Source organism: Amphiura filiformis, chromosome 18 (genome assembly GCF_039555335.1).
Source record: "Amphiura filiformis chromosome 18, Afil_fr2py, whole genome shotgun sequence".
Lineage (NCBI taxonomy): Eukaryota > Metazoa > Echinodermata > Ophiuroidea > Amphilepidida > Amphiuridae > Amphiura > Amphiura filiformis.
Genome location: NC_092645.1, coordinates 13,567,812 through 13,590,584, shown reverse-complemented (window position 1 = coordinate 13,590,584; position 22,773 = coordinate 13,567,812). Strand labels below are relative to the sequence as shown.

At 37.5% G+C, this 22,773-nt stretch overlaps 1 protein-coding gene and 1 long non-coding RNA gene across 2 annotated transcripts in view; both read right to left on the bottom strand.

Moving 5' to 3' along the window:
• The window catches only part of LOC140139898 (uncharacterized), a 280,876-nt gene that overhangs the window by 240,828 nt on the left and 17,275 nt on the right, over positions 1 to 22,773 (bottom strand). The window lies entirely within an intron of this gene.
• LOC140139584 (kinesin-like protein KIF14) overlaps positions 1 to 22,773 on the bottom strand; it is a 69,651-nt gene that overhangs the window by 42,641 nt on the left and 4,237 nt on the right. Inside the window, exons 2-9 of the mRNA XM_072161289.1 lie at positions 16,148 to 16,687; positions 15,406 to 15,548; positions 13,676 to 13,787; positions 13,047 to 13,134; positions 4,957 to 5,052; positions 3,590 to 3,642; positions 2,075 to 2,213; positions 1,227 to 1,343 (exon numbers count right to left, since the gene is read on the bottom strand). Of these exons, the coding sequence (XP_072017390.1) occupies positions 1,227 to 1,343; positions 2,075 to 2,213; positions 3,590 to 3,642; positions 4,957 to 5,052; positions 13,047 to 13,134; positions 13,676 to 13,787; positions 15,406 to 15,548; positions 16,148 to 16,629 (1,230 nt within the window). The 5' untranslated portion in view covers positions 16,630 to 16,687. The remainder of the gene's footprint in view (positions 1 to 1,226; positions 1,344 to 2,074; positions 2,214 to 3,589; positions 3,643 to 4,956; positions 5,053 to 13,046; positions 13,135 to 13,675; positions 13,788 to 15,405; positions 15,549 to 16,147; positions 16,688 to 22,773) is intronic.

The window sequence follows — 22,773 nt, the reverse complement described above, 5'->3', positions numbered from 1 at the left end:
ATGAGCAATTTATCAATGGCTGAAAACAATATAAGACAAAAGAATTTGAACACTGTTTTTGCCAATATCTCAGAAGCAATATTAGTGACATCCGACTCATTCCCCTTGATCATGTCACACATGTTTAATAGTTCTGAAGCTATCAATAGGTGTACTTGTAATGGCCAAGTTAATTTATGTGAAGTCTTTATATATTTGCTTTGCTGATGCTAGCATAACCTTTACCATGATGATAAAAGTAAACTAGCCTAAGTACTTAATATGGAAACATGGATTGAGTCTACCTACTGTGGTATTGGAAGTAGATGAACTTTCAATTCCAGCTAGACCAACTAAATTAATCTAACATGTAGTGCTGTGTTGATGTTTTTCTTTCTCAACAGACTATGTGTGCCACAAGGTTCTATTCCTGGGCCTCTATTGTTTATTCTTTTTGTAGAGGATTTATTGCTTGGAATTCTCTTTTAGCCTGAGATAATGGGTATAATCCTTCTGTCTGATGCAATAGCATTGTATCTAAAGAGGAGCCTCGCCCAAACTATATACTTATTCTTTTTAAGCATACTCCTTGTGTAGTACATGCTCATAGGTCATAGCATTGTATCTAAAGAGGAGCCTCGCCCAAACTATATACTTATTCTTTTTAAGCATACTCCTTGTGTAGTACATGCTCATAGGTCATAGCATTGTATCTAAAGAGGAGCCTCGCCCAAACTATATACTTATTCTTTTTAAGCATACTCCTTGTGTAGTACATGCTCATAGGTCATAGCATTGTATCTAAAGAGGAGCCTCGCCCAAACTATATACTTATTCTTTTTAAGCATACTCCTTGTGTAGTACATGCTCATAGGTCATAGCATTGTATCTAAAGAGGAGCCTCGCCCAAACTATATACTTATTCTTTTTAAGCATACTCCTTGTGTAGTACATGCTCATAGGTCATAGCATTGTATCTAAAGAGGAGCCTCGCCCAAACTATATACTTATTCTTTTAAGCATACTCCTTGTGTAGTACATGCTCATAGGTCATAGCATTGTATCTAAAGAGGAGCCTCGCCCAAACTATATACTTATTCTTTTTAAGCATACTCCTTGTGTAGTACATGCTCATATAGGTCAAGCGTATACCATCTGACATTGTTCAAATATACGATTGACGATTAGTACTGTAGTACGCCAATTTTGTAAAAGGGATTCAGCTTGTGATGTTATTTTAGCCTCACCTTGAGCCTATCTCCTGTGGTATTGGCTGTAGAGGACCTTTCACTTCCTGCTAGGTCAACCAAGTTAATCTTACTTGTCGTGTTGTGTTGATGCTTTTCTTTCTCAACATACTCTGTCTGCAAGGCAATAAAAGTACAATTCATTTGTTACCCTCCACTGGCAATGGGCTGTTATGTCGGTATTTTGACTTTGAGATTTTGAACTAAAAGAGGTATCAAAATACACACAAAAAATTCGTCATCTATCGACCACTTTATTTTGTAATTTAGTTTTAGTCTTTTTTAAAATCACCTTTCATTTAAGTGTAAAGGTACACGTATAGACCACTTGACATGTGATGTCATTGCCCGGCAGTATGCGCGAATCATGGCAATTTCCATTGTTCTTTGCCCTGCAATGTGCGTATGCATCATAGTTTGCTCAGGGCATATGCATTTTAAATCATCCACCACATTTCATATATAGTACAAGAAAACCATTGAACAGCAGTTCGTTCAAGCATATCGATAGACCAGTCCCTCGCCTTTGTTGATAAACAATGATGTCAAGTGGTCTATATATTAAAATAACAATAACATGAATTTCAGTTTAGGACTTGCAACATTAGTTTCTTTTTATAGTTTTTGGCAAGGTTCTTCAGTGGTCTGCTGATTTGGTGCTGTTTACAGTGTAAATACAGAAGTGGGGTTTTGATTGGCTAATTGAATCATGTCATTATCACATCGGCACCTCATTCACCGGTGCATAGCATCGTGTGACCCAGGTGTGACTTAGTTCTTTTTACATGATTATCAAGAAGAGCAGTCAGACCCTGCTACAGGACCTTGTCGAATTCTATAGTTCTTACCTTAGTTTTAGTGAGTACTATAGTGAACACTGAATGAGAGCGGCTTGACTTATCATTCATTCCTGTAGATGCTGTGGCTCGTTGTTTGTTGCCTACTTCTATCCACATACTGATGTCACCAAAAGACTTAGCTGCAAACCTGTCATGAAAGAAAACATGATTATATCAAATTATTACATTGAATTTAATAATGTCCCACAACTTTGCAGTCTTAAATATAACCTTTCATCATGGGAGGTCTTTATGTTGTGTTGATATCGTAGAATGACAGAAGAGCTGTCATCGTTAAAGGATGACTCCGGCAATCACAACATTATGCCTTATATGTTAGAAAAACAATTATCAAGCACAAATCACATGGTTTTATTTGAAACAAACTCATATTGAACATAAAAACGAACAAAAACAGCCGGCTCTCAACACGCGATATTCAAAATTCCCGGGCACCGAAATTGTCGAGTGCAATGACGTCCCAGTAATACAATGAAGGCTGACAACAATTGAGCACAAATAACCATTACGTTATTGCACTCAGACAATTTCGGCGCGGGAATTTTGAATATAGCGTGTTGAGAGCTGACTGTTTTTATTCGTTTTTATGTTCAATATGAGTTTGTTTTCAATAAAACCATGTGATTTGTGCTTGATAATTATTTTTCTAAATTATAAGGCATAATGTTATGATTGCCGGAGTCTCCCTTCAAGTGTTTTCATTGTCGATCTGTTGCTGCAACAGTTGCTAAAACATAAACTCTGATTGTCGACAAAGTGAAAGTTGAAGTTGATTCTCATGCATGAACTTGCAATTTGATTTGAAGTATACTAAATTTGGCAGGTCTGATATTTTTTACTCCATGAAGTTGATACATAACTAATAAGTATGCATGAAAAAACACTATTGCTTTAAAAAGATGCATTAGTGCAGATGGAAAGCTAATTTTACTTTTTCCTGCATTACAAGTGACCCTATGTCGACTCTACAGTTACCCAGTCCACTATCTATTCATTAGAAAATAAAATAAATGCTTTGCGAACCACATTGGACATTGCCGAGGGTCGCATATGGCCCGTTAGGTTGGCCAACCCTGTCCTATTGAAACAACTTTGCCCGCACCCTCTATACTATTTTTCCTCTTGGGGAGTCAGTGTGCACTTCATAAATAGTGAGTGTTCACCTAAAGCGCTTGTATACGCATCCATGCATTTAAAGACACTCCATAGCTGTCCTCATGAAACAGCTGCCTCGCGTCGGTGACGTCAATATGTTGAAGTCACCAACTCGCCACAATGAAAAATAGTATAACAAAGACAAGTATTACGCTATTCCGGTTGAAATCCATACACCCCATGGAAGACACAACCTCAATCTTCCACACAGGGAGTGTAGATTTTAAATGGAGTCACCCATTCAGGTAACCCTATTTGAAATTCACACTCCCTGTGTGTAAGATTAAGGTCATGTCTTCTATAGGGGGTATGTGGCTTTCGACTGGAACAGCCCATTGTTGGACTTACGTGGATAGGCCTTCAACATACGGTCCCATAGATGGGTGTTCTCTCACTCTCAACTGTACACAAAATGAAGAGAAGAACAACTTTAAAATATTACCGTATTGGTCCGAGTATAGTCCCACCCGTTTTTTATGTGAACATTTTTCACAATTGGGGGGTGGGATTATACTCGAATTTAAAAAAAAAAAAAAATCGGTGTTGGAGTGTCCCTGGACCTAGACCTAGATGCTAGGATCATTCATGGTTGACCTAAAAAAAAAAAAATAAAAAAAAATTATCAATTTTCATATTAAAAATACAAAATATCTTGAATTTTTTTTTTTTTTTTTTACAATTTCTGAAATTTTTCGAAAAATGGGGGGTGGGATTATACTCGAACATGGGACTATACTCGGACCAATACGGTACTTGCAATTATTAAAATTGTTCAAAAACAGAAAGAATTGAGCATATTCATGGGAGCAGCGTGGTACACTGGTTAAGGTCTTTGCCTTTGGTGCAAGAGGTCCTGGGTTCAATTTCCCACAGGACAAAAAAAAAAAATTAATTCCGTTCTCCCCGTGGCTCATCTGGTAATGGCGGGGCAGATGACCCATGACAAAAAACCTCGTTACAGTCGGTTCCGATCAGGGTATAACAAGACCGATTGTTGGCTACACTTGACTGTCCTGCAAATTCCCCGACCAGCTATCTACAGCGACCCCCTTCGTTCACCAGGTCACTTGTGCCTGGCCGAAGTTTCGTCAGCGTTATCTCCTAGATTTCAGCTGTTAATGCGTAGATAGATATCCTCCACATAAAAAATATAAAAAAATCACAAAGGTGCATATGAAATCTGTACACAAGGGAAAAATTTAAAAAAGGTGTATTGAAAATGGCTGAAAAACGGTCAGTGTCCCCCAAATCAAATACTTCATGTCAGGCCCCTGTGTCTATTGGTAGATTTTAATTGGTTGCAGAGTGCTGTAAAGTAGTGAAATGTTCATGTGATACACTATAAACACTAGGATCTTATTATACTCTCATCTGTCAGCACAAAGTTCTATAACCCCAATACGTATTCAACTGACCTTTGACTGCATTGGGTATTAAAACTCATACCCTATAACTTGAGGTCATATTTTCCGCTATGATTGTTGAATGCAAGTGAATGGACTGTGACACTGGAAATGAGACCAATGGGCTATTCCATCTGAAATCCATACACCCCCTATGGAAGACATTTTCTTAATCTTCCACACAGGGAATTTCAAATCATGTTACCTGATTGGGTAACTTCATTTGAAATATTCACCCCCTGTGTGAGATAAGGTAATGTCTTCCATAGGGGGTGTATGGATTTCAACTGGCATATCCCATTATAGACTAACCTTTGTCTTTTTCTCTGCGTTAGTACCAGCTGCCAACAAATCATGAATCTTCTCATTGTAAATCTCAAAGAAACTGATTTCAATGGCAAAACTCACCTACGCATAGAATGAAAAAAGTGATCAAGTGTGTTATTGCAATGAAATTGGAAAAGTCGTACAAGAACTCGACTTGACATTTGGTTACTTGTAGTCAAGTTAGCTCAATCAATAAGGCATTCGACTATGGTGCGAGAGGTTGCTGGTTCGAACCCTGGCAGTGCCTAGTACGCTCTTGTGGGAAAAATTGAGTTAGCTCACTGCACTAATTTGTCTCGTTGAAACCCGTACAAAACTCTGGGAGCTGATCCTGGTTGCGATGGTTATTTGTGGAATGTCTAGGGTGTGCGCTCTTGAAGCAGCAAAGTCCCTGAATTGTTGTTAAATGGTTTATGGAATGATGTGGGGCCGTAGTGGTCAGCGACAATCTGTAAAGTGTGCTGAGGCTTGTAGACCAACGTCTAGGCTTTGTGCCTTATAACGCACTATAAATCACTGCGCTTTTTTTTTTACTTGCCAATTGACTCCTAACACGAGCCTCAAATTACTTGGATTTGACTGGTGACTTGGCCTATACTAGCTTCTAATGTATAAAGAAGTATGGCAGTCTTTTGCTCTGATTGAAGCACCCTGTTAATAAGAGATATACGCTGAGCTTTATTTTGTCATACCTGATTAGTTTATTATGTTATTGGTTTTCATGTACTCGACATCTCATTTAATTATGCATGGTTACTCAAGTTTCATTGACCTAGCAGACCATGGTCTACATGTAGGCCTACTTGGCACACTTGTCATTTCATGCTTGCCTCCCTTGCCCTTGGTCAGTATGTTCTTTCTCTGCCTTGCTCATGTTAGTCCCCATCTATACTGAGCATTCATTTGACATGGTCTGCCTTGGTCAATGATTTTGGTTTTCCCTGTTTATATAAGTCTTTTAAATTTGATTTGTATCCCGTGTTCCTCAATTCATTTTGTTGATAGTATTAGTAATGTATCTTGTTGACTTGAGTTGATACACTAATATCGATCTTCATTTTGCTTTGTTACTTGCTTTTTTTAATGCTTTACTTGTTTGCTTGTTTCATCTGTGTTCTTCGACCTATCAGACACGGTCTGATTCTCATGGACCGTTTGTCGATCGCTCGTTGTTGTGCTCATGGTTCACCTCATTGAGCACCCAACTGACCTTGTCTGACTGGTTCGATGGAACCTATTTACCATCATTTTTCCAAGACATGCTTTTTTTCATATGAAAATGCTATATAGTTTTTTCATTATTAATCTGGTGGAATATTCATTTGTTTTGTCTCTTATATTACCGTATACTATTCATGATTTTCATGCTATTGCCAAACCATATTTATCTGGGTGTTTGCATTACTTTTTAATATTTTGCATTTTCCCCAGTTCACCCATTTGTATTTGTATCCCATGTTTCCGAGTAAAATAAAAGCACAGATGACCCGAGCGTTGTCATTCTGTGGAATCACTTTTGCTATATTGTTCACCAAACTGGTTCTCTTGTTCTTATGCTCACCTCGCCAGCTTTTTAACCGTTTGGTGTCCAATGTTGCATTCTCCCATTCCCTAGCCATTATATTATGTTTTATTTAACTAGTGCCCTCACTATATCATTTTTTGTTGTTGTGGTTTAACTGTATCTATGTTGGTTGGGACTGTATTGATTAGTAATTATTGTTTACTCATCAAGTATTATTTATTTATTGTGGATCCTGGAGTGCTCTATTTTTCACATTGTTACTGATATTTACTTTGTTGCTATACTGGTAATTCTAGATTTGTTATTTCTTATTTCCCTGTTTAGTCAAAATAAAAGCATGGGTTGACTATAAAGCATGTCATTCCATGGAACTTAATTGCCTCAGTGTACACCAAAATGGTTATTTGTGGTTCTTTTGCTCGCCTCATCATCTGGCCTCTCGTTCCTCTGGCCTATGGATTTTGTTGTACACTGTTGCAGTTTCCTCATTTGACTATTTTGATATTTTCTTTAAGTTTGCCATAATTTGTGTGTTCACTATTCATGTATTTCATGCAACTGCCAAACTTTTTCTGGGCTTAAGCAGTACTTTATTATTTTCATTTTCACCATGTCACCCTCTTGTTTTTACATCCCAAGTTTCCCAGTAAAATAAAAGCACAGATGACCAAAGCGTTGTCATTCTGTGGAATCACTTTGCTACATTGTTCACCAAACTGGTTCTCTTGTTCTTATATGCTACCTCGCCAGCTACTCCTCGGAGTCTTCAGCATTCGTTTTAACCGTTTGGTGTCCAATGTTGCATTCTCCCATTCCCTTGCCATTATAGTATGTTTTATTTTACTAGTGCCCTCACTGTATCTTTTTTTTTTTTTGTTTAACCGTTTATATGCTGATTGGGACTGCATTGATTATTTATTGTTTACTCACCAAGTATTATTTATTTATTGTGGATCCTGGAGTGCTCTATTTTTCACATTGTTACTGATATTTACTTTGTTGCTATACTGGTAATTCTAGATTTGTTATTTTGCATTCTTTGCAATTGTTTCCCCTAATGTTTTTTATTTTCCCTGTTTAGTCAAAATAAAAGCATGGGTTGACTATAAAGCATGTCATTCTATGGAACTTAACTGCCTCAGTGTACACCAAAATGGTTATTTGTGGTTCTTTTGCTCGCCTCATCATCTGGCCTCCCGTTCCTCTGGCCTATGGATTTTGTTGTACACTGTTGCAGTTTCCCCATTTGACCATTTTGATATTTTCTTTAAGTTTACCATAATTTGTGTGTTCACTATTCATGTATTTCATGAAACTGCCAAACTATATCTGGGCTTACGCAGTTCTTTATTATTTTCATTTTCACCATGTCACCCTCTTGTTTTTACATCCCATGTTTCCGAGTAAAATAAAAGCACAGATGACCAAAGCGTTGTCATTCTGTGGAATCACTTTTTACATTGTTCACCAAACGTGTTCTCTTGTTCTTATGCTCGCCTCGCCAGCTACTCCTCGGAGTCTTCAGCATTCGTTTTAACCGTTTGGTGTCCAATGTTGCCTTCCCCCATTCCCTTGCCATTATATTATGTTTTATTTTACCAGTGCCCTCACTATATCATTTTTTGTTATTGTTTAACTGTATTTATGCTGATTGGGACTGTATTGATTATTGTTTACTCATCAAGTATTATTTATTTTTGTGGATAATGGAGTGCTCTATTTTTCACATTGTTATATTTCCTTTGTTGACATGCTGGTAATTCTAGATTTGCTAATTTGCTCTCGATGTTTTCCCTATGTTATCGATCAGTGCCTGTGGAATAAATTGCCTCAGTGTATACCAAATTGGTTCGGTTCCATCTCCTGCTCGCTTCACCACCAGCCACTCTTTTTCCAATGGCCATCCGACTTTTTTTGAGGTACACTGTTGCAGTTGTCCCATTCCATTAACCGGCTCCAACTCCAACATATTGGCTTTCAATGTTATTTTGGCTTTGCATTTGGCATCGCGAAATTTGTTTCACCCAATTCACATTTTTTTAAACTATTTATTTATTTATTGTGTGTGGTTTTGGAGAGCTCTATTCAAACTCTCCTGATTTTGTACCATTCAAATCTCTTGATTTGGATTTAAATTGTAATCTAAGTTAAAATTTCTTTCCTATAATTATTTTATTTTGATATTGTTATTTGTCCCTATTTGTTTGCACTATGTCTGATTTTGTATCCTCCTTAAGATTTGACCCATTTCGTTTTAATAGTACCCTCAATACCCACTCTACTGAAACTGATGATGATTGTAATATTGATCAAATTATGCAATGTGACTGTAACTATTATAACAGCTTATCTATTAATCAGGTTCATAACCCAAATCTCTGTAAGCTATCACTGTTTCACATGAACATCCGTAGTCTCAACAAACATGCCAATGATATAATTGATTATCTATCGACATTTGATCATCATTTCAATATCTATGCCTTCACGGAAACTTGGTTTAGATCTAACTGTGACGCAAATCTCATTGATTTGGAAGGTTACACTTCTGTTAATTCTCATAGAACCGATCAAAGAGGGGGAGGGGCTTCTCTTTTTATTGATAACAACATTGAGTTCATGATTAGAGATGATCTTACCATCAAGTGTGATAACTGCGATTCCGTTTTCATTGAATTCAATAACCAGCAAACTCCTAATTCTATCATAGGGGTCATTTATCGCCCAGACACAGTTAATTTGGATAGCTTCTTTTCTGATGTTGCCAGAGTTTTTGATATCATCAATAAGGAATGCAAGATTTGTTACGTAGCTGGAGACTACAACCTTGATCTACTTAAACATGGTTCTAATAATAAAGTGTCTGAATTTGTTAATCTAATCTATTCTAATAATTTCTTTCCCTGCATTGATAGACCTACACGGATTAATGAAAATAGCGCAACTCTTCTTGATAATATTTTGACCAACGATGTGACTGCTAAGATCAATTCTGGTGTCCTAGTTGTTGATATTTCTGACCATTTCCCAATTTTTACCTTCACATCAAATATAAACTCTAGCAGCCATGTGAATCCAGTCACCCAAATATTTGAGAAGCGCCAATTGAAGACTGATAATATCAAAGGTCTTAAGAATGGTATATCGTTAACTAATTGGAATGAAGTTTATAGGAATCTAACCCTAACATAGCTTATAATATTTTTGATACTAAACTAAAAAATTACTAAATACCCATTGCCCGATAAAAACATCCAAAGTTAAGCGCAAAACCCCTAAAAAAACCTTGGGTAACACCTGGCCTAATAAAGTCAATCTTCACTAAAGATAAATTATATAAACAATACTTGGCTAAACCTAATCCTGAAAATAAACTTAAATACACAAAATTTAGCAATATACTAAACTCCCTACTACGCACATCTAAGAAAAACCACTTTAGTTTTCAGCTTAATCTTCATAAGAATAACATGAAGAAGATGTGGCAAACTCTCAATAATATTCTAGGCAGGAATAAAACCACTAAACCTCCTAGCCATTTTACTGATGATGATGGCAATGTAATTAAAGATCCCAATAAAATTGCTATGAAATTTAACGATTTCTTTACTAATATAGGTCCATCTCTTGCAAGTAAAATCCCTCCTCCTAATATCTCCATTTTGGACCAAATTAAAACTTCTAAGTCCCCGTTAAACTCCCTTTTTTATCACCTTGTTTCTACCCAGGAAGTTCTAGAAATTACGCATTCCCTTAAGACCAGCACCAGTTGCGGTATTGATGGCGTCAGCTCAAACCTTCTTAAGCAGATCATCCCGAAATTCTTGATGTCATCACACATATTTTTAATAGCTCCTTGTCAACAGGTATTGTTCCATCAAAATTGAAAACGGCCAAAGTGAATCCGGTTTTTAAATCTGGTGACAAACATACGTTTACCAATTATCGTCCTATTTCTATCTTGCCATCTATTTCAAAATTGCTTGAAAAGATCATTTATAACCGGATCCTTGACTTTATTACTAAGCACAAAATTCTCAGTCCAAACCAATTTGGCTTTCAAAAACCATTCCACCTACATGGCCATTAATAACCTGTATGACACTATAACCACTGCAATTGACAAGAAACTATGCACAGTTGGTATCTTCCTTGATTTAAGCAAGGCTTTCGACACCCTTGACCATTCCATTCTCCTTCAAAAACTTTACCACTGTGGCATTAGAGGAACTTCCAATTTGTGGATTAAAAACTATTTAAAGGACAGACAACAATTTGTTGTCTTCAATGGGAAAAAATCCCCCACTAATACCATCCATTGTGGAGTTCCTCAGGGTTCGATCCTGGGTCCTTTACTTTTCCTCCTTTACATAAATGATCTGCCCAACTGCTCTTCTACACTTAAATTTATACTTTTTGCAGACCGATACTAATATAATTTGTACCAATAAAGATCCTATTAGCCTTGAAACTTTACTAAATAAAGATCTTGAAATAATTTCCAATTGGTTTAAATTAAACAAGCTGTCACTAAATGTAAGTAAAACTAATTACATGATATTTAAAAATAAATATAATCCAAATCCTAACATTGAGATCAAAGTTAATATTGATAACAAACAATTAGGTCAAGTAAACACTACTAAATTCTTGGGGATCCTAATTGATGATAATTTAAGTTGGAAGTCCCACACCACTCACGTTTGTAACATCATCTCTAAATATAATGGCATCATCAGAAAAGTCAGGCAATTTCTCCCAATTGAGTCATTACCAACCCTGTATAACTCTTTGGTTTATCCTTACCTAAACTATTGTGCAATTATCTGGGCTGATAAGAACAATTCACACCGTGACTCTGTTCTCCTGTTGCAAAAGAAGCTTGTCAGAACCTGCACTAACTCGCTCTGGTTAGCACATTCTGACCCACTTTTTTCATCTCTGAAAACATTAAAAATACATGATCTGTACATTCTCCAACTTGTGATTTTTATGTATCAGTTTTATCATGGTCTCCTTCCCAACGACCTACTTGATCATAATTACTTTATTGTTAACAGTGATGTGCATAATTACAACACTCGTCATGCAGGCGATATCCATATTGATCAAACCAACACGTGCCTTGCATATAACACCATTAGAATCCAAGGTGCATTACTTTGGAATAATTTACCATCAACTCTGAAAAATGCACCCTCGGTTGCTGTTTTCAAGCAGCACATGAAAAAATATCTTCTTGGAAAATATATGCCAAGTGATTCGTAATTTCCCATCATGTTTCACAATTTACTACTATTCATTTGGGTCTCTATCGTATTTTGCTATCATGTAAGCAAATTTTGTTGTCGGCACCCTCATTTTTTGGTATTATTCAGTATAGGGCCTATTATAGGCCCACTATTTCTACATTTCCATTGAGCAGCATTTTGGCTTTAACTTTTGCTTTTCACTATTTTGTACATTATTATGCTGAGTGCATGAAGTTTGTACCACTCTGAATTTTTACCTTGTATAATTTATTATTATTTGTAGTTCTTTGTTTCCAGTTGTAACTTTAGGTCGAGGGCACTGCACCTCACGCTCTGCGTTTAGCAGTGTTCTCATCCATCATCTTGCCCATGTAAGTTTTTCATTGATATTTACCTTTTTCAATGTACACTGTGTATATATTTATATTTATAATTTTCATAATTGTACAATTCATTGTTTATTGTAGCTTGATGAATATTGTTGCTTGTTGCTTGATGAATGGATAAAATAAAATTGATTGATTGATTGATTGATCAACAAGCTTTGTGTTGTTCCTTTCAAGAGCGCTGCTCTGCATCGACCAACGCTTTGACGTGTAATTATATCGGAAAATCAGATTTGATCATTGGATAAAATAAAACTGAACTAACCTGAAGAGAGCAAACACACACTTTTAAAAATGAAATTTTGCTGTCTACATAGCATAAATTTGTTATGGCTTTGTACATCACTTTATACAGCAAGGAAGTTACATCACAGTGCCTAAATTAATCCATATACCATTACAGAGATGCACAGTTTGAGATCAGAGCAAGCCCTAAATGACCTACATGAACCATCGCAGCCAGGATCAGTTCATTGAGTTGTGCACAGGTTGACCAGGACAGATATGTTCATAGTCCAGGGGAATATCACACAAGCTTAATTTTTCCACAACATCAGAAATTGACACTGCAGGGTCTCAAATTCATACTGAGACACACCACAGAGTCAACCATCTTCACGACTGAGCTAACTGGACTGCTTGTTACGGATGTACACCATTTTGTTATCCATGAGTGACACTGACACGCAACATGCCGTAGCTCAATTTTTCCACAAGTACATCAGCAATTGATACTACATGGGCTCAAACTCATACTGTCACGCCCCTGAGCCGACCGTCTTAACGACTGAGCTAACTGGACTGCTTATTACGGATGTACATCATTTTGTTATCTGTGAGTGACACACAGCATGGCGTAGTCCAGACAAAGTTACAAAAGTTTACACTGAATTTAAACAATAATGTACATACGTTAGGTTCTTGCGGGTCTTCGATACGCCTGAACAGATCACGGCTGAAACGTGGAATGACTCCAACCTCATTATCATAACCCATGATGCTGTAAAATGCAAAAACAATGCAAAGATGTTTATTAAAACAATTATAAATGCAGTCATCACAATAAATAAGGTAGCAGTTTATTATATCATGGGTTGCACTTTACACCTTTACACTCAAATAATGTAACTCAAATAATGTGTCCTAGCTATAGGCACTTGCAAGCACAACCCAATGACAGTGCGTAGCAGTTCAAGGACTGGTGGATTAAGATCAGAAGCTGCAGGCGTCAAATTCTGCTACCTTCACAAATTTAATTTTGCAGATATTTAATTTCACGGATCTGAGCTCTTCACGAAATTAAATCACACAAAATTAACTTGTTTTACAGTATACAATTCTATATGAATCATATTGCAATTAGTTTGTAAATACATTTCGTCGTTGGCCAGGAAAAAACACCTTTGTGTTATTGGCCCCTGAACATGTTTAATGCAAAATGTCCCATGTACCCTCTTGGCAGTTTTGTTTTAAATATGTTCAAGGGCCACCAGGATATAGGAGGTTTTTCCTGCCCAACAGCGATTTTGAATCTCACTTACGTGTACGATTTACCAGATCCGGTCTGCCCGTAGGCAAAGAGGCAGGTATTAAACCCTTCAAATGCGTTGTCTAACAATGGCACCCCTAGCTGCTCATACACTGTATCTTGACCTGAGAAACAGAGGGAGAACACAGAGAAGATTTACAGGTGATCCCATTACTAGTGAAATACCACCACTAGAAATTTCAATTGAATGAACACAGCAGCTGTCAACAGTGTTATGATTCTCTGCGTACATTGTGTGATGAACGCCCGCGTGTGCGTAACGCAGAAGTGAATCAAACCTTGTCAACTCACTCATGATTGGTTAGTATTTTCATTATTGTATCCATGGCCGTGCGTTTGTGTTGTACTTTGAAATACGCGACATACGAAACCGGTCGCATCGCGTACAGCTGCTGGCAGCTGTGTCCATTATTTGGAATTTTTACTTTTAGTATACCGATTTCTTGTACTTTCAGACTTTTATTCCTTATTCAAATGTGGGTCGATAGTAACAAAAAGAGCTGATTCAAACAGGGTACCCGGTACCAATGTTCTTTTCAGGGATCGTCTCAAAATGCTCATCGAAAATTATATACCTGGCCCTGGCCCAGCAATTAGCAAAGTGCTACATTAGCAATGTGCTACGATAGACCATACATGTATATGTACTTTCAGACTTTTATTCCTTATTCAAATGTGGGTCGATAGTAACAAAAAAAGAGCTGATTCAAACAGGGTACCCGGTACCAATGTTCTTTTCAGGGATCGTCTCAAAATGCTCATCGAAAATTATATACCTGGCCCTGGCCCAGCAATTAGCAAAGTGCTACATTAGCAATGTGCTACGATAGACCATACATGTATATGTACTTTCAGACTTTTATTCCTTATTCAAATGTGGGTCGATAGTAACAAAAAAGAGCTGATTCAAACAGGGTACCCGGTACCAATGTTCTTTTCAGGGATCGTCTCAAAATGCTCATCGAAAAATATACAACTGGCCCTGGGCCAGCAATTAGCAAAGTGCTATGTTAGCAATGTGCTACGATAGACCATACATGTATATGCACAATACCCATTGAAACAGTCATTGGCAGTATTAAAATTCTAAAATCCTATTCAGCACTTTCGCCTTAGGTCAGTAGCCTGACCTAAGGCGATAGGCCTATGCACAAAACAAGTTGGACCAGGTCAAGGTTAGACATGGTCTAACCATGGAGGTTAGAATTAGGGAGGGATCATTTCTCTTTTCCTCCTTTACTTCTAGCAAAGTTTACTCCTTTACTTCTAACCTGTAGCCATCTCATGTTGAGCTACATGTATTTGTCCTTAATAAGGTATGCAAAAACCAAAACAGTTCCTTTTCCATAGGACTAATCTCCGTAGAGGTTATCCACTTTACTCATGTGTGACTTCTAACAAAAGGCGCTAGTATTCCTCATTCAAACCAATACAATGCACGACCTCGGAGTTACCTGCATGACTTTGGCGGGCTATTTTGATACAGTGATGGTTGCACATGCAGGTACTTCTTTTGAAAGTCCTAAACAAGGTATAGCAGTTGTTGCATAGGATATGCAGCTTATAGAACACGGATAACCTTTATAGGTAAGCCAGGTCTAACTTGTTTTGTGCATACAGACCTTAGGGTACCTCTTGGTTTTTGTTTTTTATCTTGATCTCGACATATTTGTTGACAACAGTACTAATGTCAAAAACCGGGTCAAATAATGTCAAATATACCTGAAAAGTTCCCATGTACGCTGTCAAATGACCAGAAGCAGTGATCATAACAGAAACTGTTGACTTGGCTTCCTCTGGCTTTCACCTTGGTCTCGTTACCATCCATAGACACTACACATTTCACATCACGATCTTCCACTTCTCTGAAATCAAAAAGAAAGAATTGATATATTATCTAGATCTGTGACAGGTTTTGGTCATTAGTCTGTGATATGACACTGTGCTTTAAAAAATATGCCGTAGCAGACCATAGAATTCTCTCGCACGTCTGGCACAATTGTCCCTCATCAACAGATGACTCTGAACTTTGCCAGTTGTACACTCAGGGACTGCCTTTTGAGGAGAGCGAGAGCAATCGCTCTCTACTGCTCTCCTTAAAATCTGATATAGGAGAGAGAATTTTAGCTCTCCTTGGTTGACCATTCTCTACTTAGATTTTATTGTATAGCCCTACACAGCTCTCCTTTAAGGCTCCAGAAGAGCTATTTAATGCTCTCCTGCAAATTCCAAAAGACAGTCCCTGTACACTGTCTGTTTATTGTGCTATTCCAGTTGAAATCCATTACCCTATGGAAGACATGACCACAATATTTCACACAGGCAGTGTAAATTTCAAATGGAGTTACCAGAATGCCAGGTTGCATTTGAAATCTGCACCCCCTGTGTGGGAGATTAAGGTCATGTCTTCCATAGGGGTGTATGAATTTGTACTAAAATATACCATTATATGCATGCTACTCACTTTTTACTAAATGGCCTGACTCTCACAGCCACCGTCACACTAAATCCATCCAAATCAACAGAATCTTCACATCTGCTTGGTGTCCCCGACACAGAACTCCGACTCGGTGTCCCGGACACCGATGACCGATATGATCCTCGTCGCATCCTGGGTGTGCATGGCGTGTCAAACTCCACCTTATTAAAGCACTCTGGCGTCCCATTGTGGCTGGAGCTTACAGAATCTTTTCTAGTTGGCGTGGCTGACAGCGGGGTGCGAAAAGTTGACGACTTCTTTGATAAATTTGGTGATTCTGGCTTTGTTGTTGCATCAGACTTCCTGGCGGTACACAGGGTCTCTGCTCGATTTGACATATACCGCGGCGTACGTTGTGGAGTTAGGAAGTGGTTTTCTTTACCGTTCTTCTTTGTGATGCCATTGTGAGGTTTGGTAGAGAATCTGCTTGTGCTAGCATTGGTAGAGCGTAATGGTGTCCACGACATGATGTAATAAAACTCAAGGATTTAAGATCCTTCCTTGTGATGTTAGCTTTATACAGGGCTGCAAGAATTGAAAAGAAAAAAATACAATTTTGCCAACGTTTAATGTGCATGGTACAGAAGAAATGCATACACACGCCTTACATTGCGTACATGCTTAGTACGATACATGGACACAACACGCAATTGGCCAAGAAATACTTTATTTACCTGTAGGGCGTGCAGTAAACTTAAGAAAATCTGGAGGTCAACTCTTACCAGGAGTTTCAAACTTCGAATCTTTGCTGCAACAGTGGAGTCGGTGCTGCTTTATGGATGCGAAGCATGGACCATTAGACTAATTCCAATCAGCCGTCTACACTTCGCATATTGTGTATGCTTCGTAGTGACGACTGATTATCTTACAGCCCATATCATGACGGACTTCTGAAAACAATTCAATGCGACTTTGGTTGTGCGCCGTGGCGACTGACTAAGCGGCGCCGTGTACAGCGTTGCTGTACCCGCGCCGCTGTGACAAGATCGCACACTGAACTTCTAAAAACAACAAACTCGGTCAAAAGATCAATTTGGACACAACTGCAACACAAAATCCGTCACTTTTTTTCCACGTAGTTTTCTCAGTCGTCAATCCAGACGGTTGACGACTGAGGGCAGCAGTCTAATGGACCATCACCCCTAAACTTGCAAAGGAACTGGATGGCTGTTACACCCGCATGCTAAGAACTGTTCTGAATGTGCATTGGAAGGAACATATGTCAAATGCAGACCTATATAGAGATCTTCCCAAAATAAGTCACAAGATCAGGGAAAGAAGAACCCGGTTTGCAGGCCACTGTTCCAGAAGTGAGGAGCCCGTATCTAAAATGGTTCATTGGATACCCAAGCATGGGAGGCGGAAACCTGGAAGACCTACTCTGACCTACATTGACATTCTGGAAGGTAACACTGGACTGGAGGCAGGAGACTTCAAGACAGCAATGGAGGACAGGAAGTTGTGGAAAGCCTTCACAGTTCGAGGACACCACTCGAATTAAGCAAGTACTTTACAACATGAATACCGTACCATGATACCAGGTATGCTACGGGTCTGAGACTGAGCCCCAGAGAAGGCACAAGACCGGGCTTTGGGCCAGCCAGGTTAGGTAATTCCAGAGTCCAAAGTTTTCCGTTTTAGGGAAAACAAAAAAAATTATGGAAGCAGAGGTACAACACGTAAAATGACATTTTTAGGTATGAAAGGTAAACCTTATAATTAGTTAACAGTTAACACATTTGCTAGTCAGACAAATTGGCCTAAACCAGGGCCCAAACACAATACATATGGTCGCATGTCATAAGTTGGGTACAATTTCCATTACATGGTCAAAAATGACAAAAAATGTATTTTTTGATATGTTGTATAATTGACAACCTCTAACAATTACCACCACTTTTAACCCTAGTACATGCTTAATTTTTGAGATAATGCTTAATTACTAATTAATTAATACACAGGTATCTATGTAAATCTCAATTTTCAAATGCATTTTTCTCAAATCGGACCTAGATTACAAAATGACTGTAAAATTTTCATTTTATGCAAGAATGTCATCAGATTTGGAGGATATGTTCTCAATACATTAATGCTTGAAATGAACTATTTAAAATAATTGTACGTACATGTTAATTACGTTGTGGAGGTCAATGACCTTTTTACGAGTAATTAGCGAGATGGTTATTCTATTATTGAGGAAATGAATATCAAGAAGAGAAATGTACATTAGCATATTGCTAAAAATACTGAAATTCAACTAATGGTTTCATTGAAAATGAAAAAAATGGAACATATAACCCTTTAAGGTGGTACTACACCCCTTGATAAATTTGTGAATATTTTTGCATTTTTCTCAAAAAATAATATCACACTGGTAACAAAAGTTATGTATATTTTAGGGTAAGGAATCCAGTTACTACACTGGAATTTCAGTGACTCAAGACAAGCAGTACTTTATTTATGATAAGAAAAGAGGTACCGCTAGAATGTACCTCATTTCTTAACATATAATGAACCCCCTTGTCTTGAATCACTGAAATTTCAGTGAAGTAATTGAATTCCGTGCCCCTATATAATATACATAACTTTTGTTAACAGTGTGTAGTTACTTATTTGAGAAAAATGCAAAATTAGGCACAAAATTTATCAGGGGTGTAGTACCACCTTAAGTAGTCAGTAATTGTTTTAATTGTACAAATTCAACATTCAGAACTGTCAATACATCATACCCTCACTAGATTTGAAAAAGTAACCAGTAGTTTTGACATGCTGACATGTGAATTTTCACATAGGCCCTATATTGCACACTCCCGTCCGCATCCGCCTGCTCCACATCCGCCTGCTCCTCCACCCCTGGCATTTTTCATTTCAACTGATGTGATTTTTTTACTGAATGATGTATAATTATATGCTTCAGTAGACTGAAAGAGTATAAAATTAAGCTTAAAATGAGGTATCAGTCACTGCTGTAGGATATGGGGTTACGGAAAGCCAATCAAATTTGTATCACAATTTTCAGAAAAGTGTAATCCCTCCACCCTTTTTGCATACCCAACTTATGACATGCGACCATATATATTTACATAGAAATTTAAAAGAAAAGATCTGTCAAGGATACATCCCCCTACATAATGTTGTCTATACTTCACTTGACCCAACTATTCAATTTATTTTTGTGATGAGACAATCGCACAAGGAATTTCAGAGGGCTAGTGAGAGCAGTTCCACATCTAAAGCTGCACTATCATGAGACTACAATGTATGCTTTTTGGTTTTTAATTGATGCATTAAATATTGGCTGAATATTTTTGATGAAAGTCAATCTTTGACAAGATGTAACTTTGCTACGGAAAGTGCTATGACAAAACGGTTTTCAGTTAATTGGCTTTTTTTACTCAAGGGCTTTAAGGTGCACGTGGCTGTGTACTCTCAGACATGCATGTAGTAAAAAGTGCCATAACTTTGAAATTATTCATGTAATATATAAAAGTACTATATAGTTTGGTTTTTTTCTTTGTTTTTTTGATATTGGCCTTATTTTTAAAATGAACTTTTTAAAATTCACAAATGCCTATTTGCACAATATGATGCCTAAAATCAGAAATAGACAAAAATATAAAAAAGTGAGAAAACAGTTTCTTGAGTCAATCATGATTTTTATGATGAGTATAACTGCTTACCTCTAGATGCTGTATTTATTGAGTTATCGTGTACCTAAATCGTCATTTTACCGAGAAAATGAACATTGAAATAAAGGCTGTTGAAGTTGAAAGTGGTCACATTTTACATCGAAGCTCACAGGAGAATGCGGCAGTTCTTGTTTTTCTACCTTACATTACGTGAACAATACATCGGGTATATCCACAACCCCTTGAGAAGTTTAGGCGAAATCTATTCATACATGTATCTTGTTGTTTAAATCGGGGGAAAGAACTTGAAAAAAATCACATTTTCTCAGCTAAAACGAAGCCATTTGACCGCTAGGTGGTGCTTCCATAAGATGTGCCATGCATGCAGATAAGCGTTGCGTAATGCGTATGCGTATCTGTGCGTTACACCGAGCACTACTATGCGTTAAAACAAATTGCACGACTACAAACTGCGATGCGTTGTTGGTTGCATGCGTGTACCCCGATAGTGCTACAAAGATTTTTTAAATTGCGGAAACAAGTGAAATAGTAACATAAAATAGAGCAGTTGGAGTTTACAAATCTGGAGTTTCTTTCCTTGCATTTATAAAAAACAGAACATAGTACATAACAGGGGAAGCGCTAGTTTGCTTTTTGGGGTCCCGGACTCACCAAAATTGAGTTTGGACCCTCTGTTTTTAAATTTTCTGCAAGTTCAGGGATCCCTACAGACCCCCATTTTTTTTTCAATCTAGCGCTATTGCAGACATACTATTTATGCTGCATTTGTGCAACTCGGACTCACCAAACTCTACCCCAGACCCCCTACTTTTTAATTTTCTGCAAGTTTGGGGGTCCCTACGGACACTGGAGTGTTTAGTTCTAGCGCTACCCCTGGTACATACATTTCAAAAAAGCTCAATTTCGCCAAAGAAACAATGTCTAGAGTACACACACAACCATTCAACCATTGTTAATTTGATATATAAAATGATGCGGTTTGATGTCAAATTTGAATTCACCTTTCATACCTTTCACATTTTTGTGTGATATAACAAAAATTTTTTAAAAGATAAGAGAAATAAATAACAATTATGGGTTGGGGTGTGTCAATTTTTATGATAAAAATACTGTTTAATAATACTGAACCAAAGCATGTTCTACCAAGGCATGAACCCCTATCATCTACATCTGTGGGGCTGTAGCCAAAGATGCAGGCGTCCATTACTGCTACAGGAGGTTAGAGTGGTCGAATTAATTTTTGATGAAGTCCATGGCGGCTGCTTTGAAGCTACCTTTCCCCCTATGCTGATGATATGCTCAGGCAAACTGTTCCAACTTTGTATGGTGCAGGGAATGAAAGAATATTTGTACACGTTGGTCTTGGTGATTGGTTTAGCGATGGCTTTTGAATGAGCAGTTCTCCCCTCTCTGTGTGGATGCGGGTTCACAAGTGAATGTGGAATCGCGATCTCCTCCTCAACCATCTGCTTGAAAAGATGTAATCTGGTGACTTCCCTTCTGTCCCACTGAAGTTCTCCCAACATTTTAGTGACACTTTCTCTCCAGTTATAATTATTTGACACAAAACGGGCGGCTCTTCTTTGAACACTGTCGATCCTACGTATGTTCTTCTTCACAGTGTATCCCTCCAACATCGTAACAGTCTGCCCATACATGTATGATCACATTTTTAAAATGTGAGGGCGGGCTTCATCAAGGCTTAAGCTTCTTGTGCACCAAGATCCTGTCTTAACTGTGTAATCCAATAGGAAAATTTGGATTTTGACCCTCAAAACTAGCACATGAGCATGAATTTTAGTAAGACTGCATTTGAATACTATTTGATACTGGTCACGTGTCTTATGGTGGGACCCCAAAATACCTGGTGACGTTACATTTTTCTCTCCTCTTTCAGATTTAACTTGTTGTCACAGGGCTATTCTTGGTCCAATTGCATCAAGTTTGGGCTCATTATACAGCCTGATTATTCTAATTTTCAAATATGTTTCTCAATTTGGAATGCCAATTTGTTTAATTAGTGAAAAATACCAAAATGTTAACGAAGATAAACCTGGTGGATAAGCGGTAGTGGATAAGCGGTAGTGGAGTATGTGCATTCTCTATGGGAGACATGGCATCCTTTTAAATTTTAAATTATATCATTGCCAAATTGTGTGCTATACTTGCAAATCATACTTCAAATGAAAGCTTGATCATTCATTATTCATATTCAGCTATTATTTTTATCTAATCGTGTTAACAAGTATTCACTGAGAACCGTAAGTCACAAGAACCTCAATTTTTTCCTATTCACTTACACACAAATGCCAAGATTTTCAGTCACGACATGCGTTTTGGCTTTCAATTGTTGTATCTTGAGAATTATACACCCTAAGATTGGAAAAGTATACATTTTTGGAAAGCTTTTTACCCCAGGAATCCAAATATGCAGTTAAAATAAATGTAGGATACACTCTAAAGAAAATATCTTCAAAATGTAATCAACATTTTGTGCGTGAAGTTATGTATATTTTCACACCCTGTATCACCACTTTGGTCAATCATAACATGGCAAAAGTATACATTTTATTTAAGCTCATAGTGTTGCCTGCCACAAAATTATATTACATTTGAGGTATTCCATATCAGTAGCAAATGCAATAAATTATGAATTTACTAGTAAAATTAATTTTTTTTCATGATATCACCCTATATATTTTCTTATGCACCCTGTATACCAACCTCATTTTTGCCTAGTTGGATTCCTTGGAACATGAGCTTTCCAAAAATGTATAGTTTTGTTGATGTGAGATGTATAGTTTTAGAGATGTAACAATTTAAGTGAAAAGGAGGACAAAAATCAAAATCAGTGCTTGTAACGCAAATGTGCCCCACCATATGACACATGACCTACTATCAAGTAGTAAAAGCCACATTTCATGAAACATTAGCACATTTTTGTAAAATGGCACTTCGTGC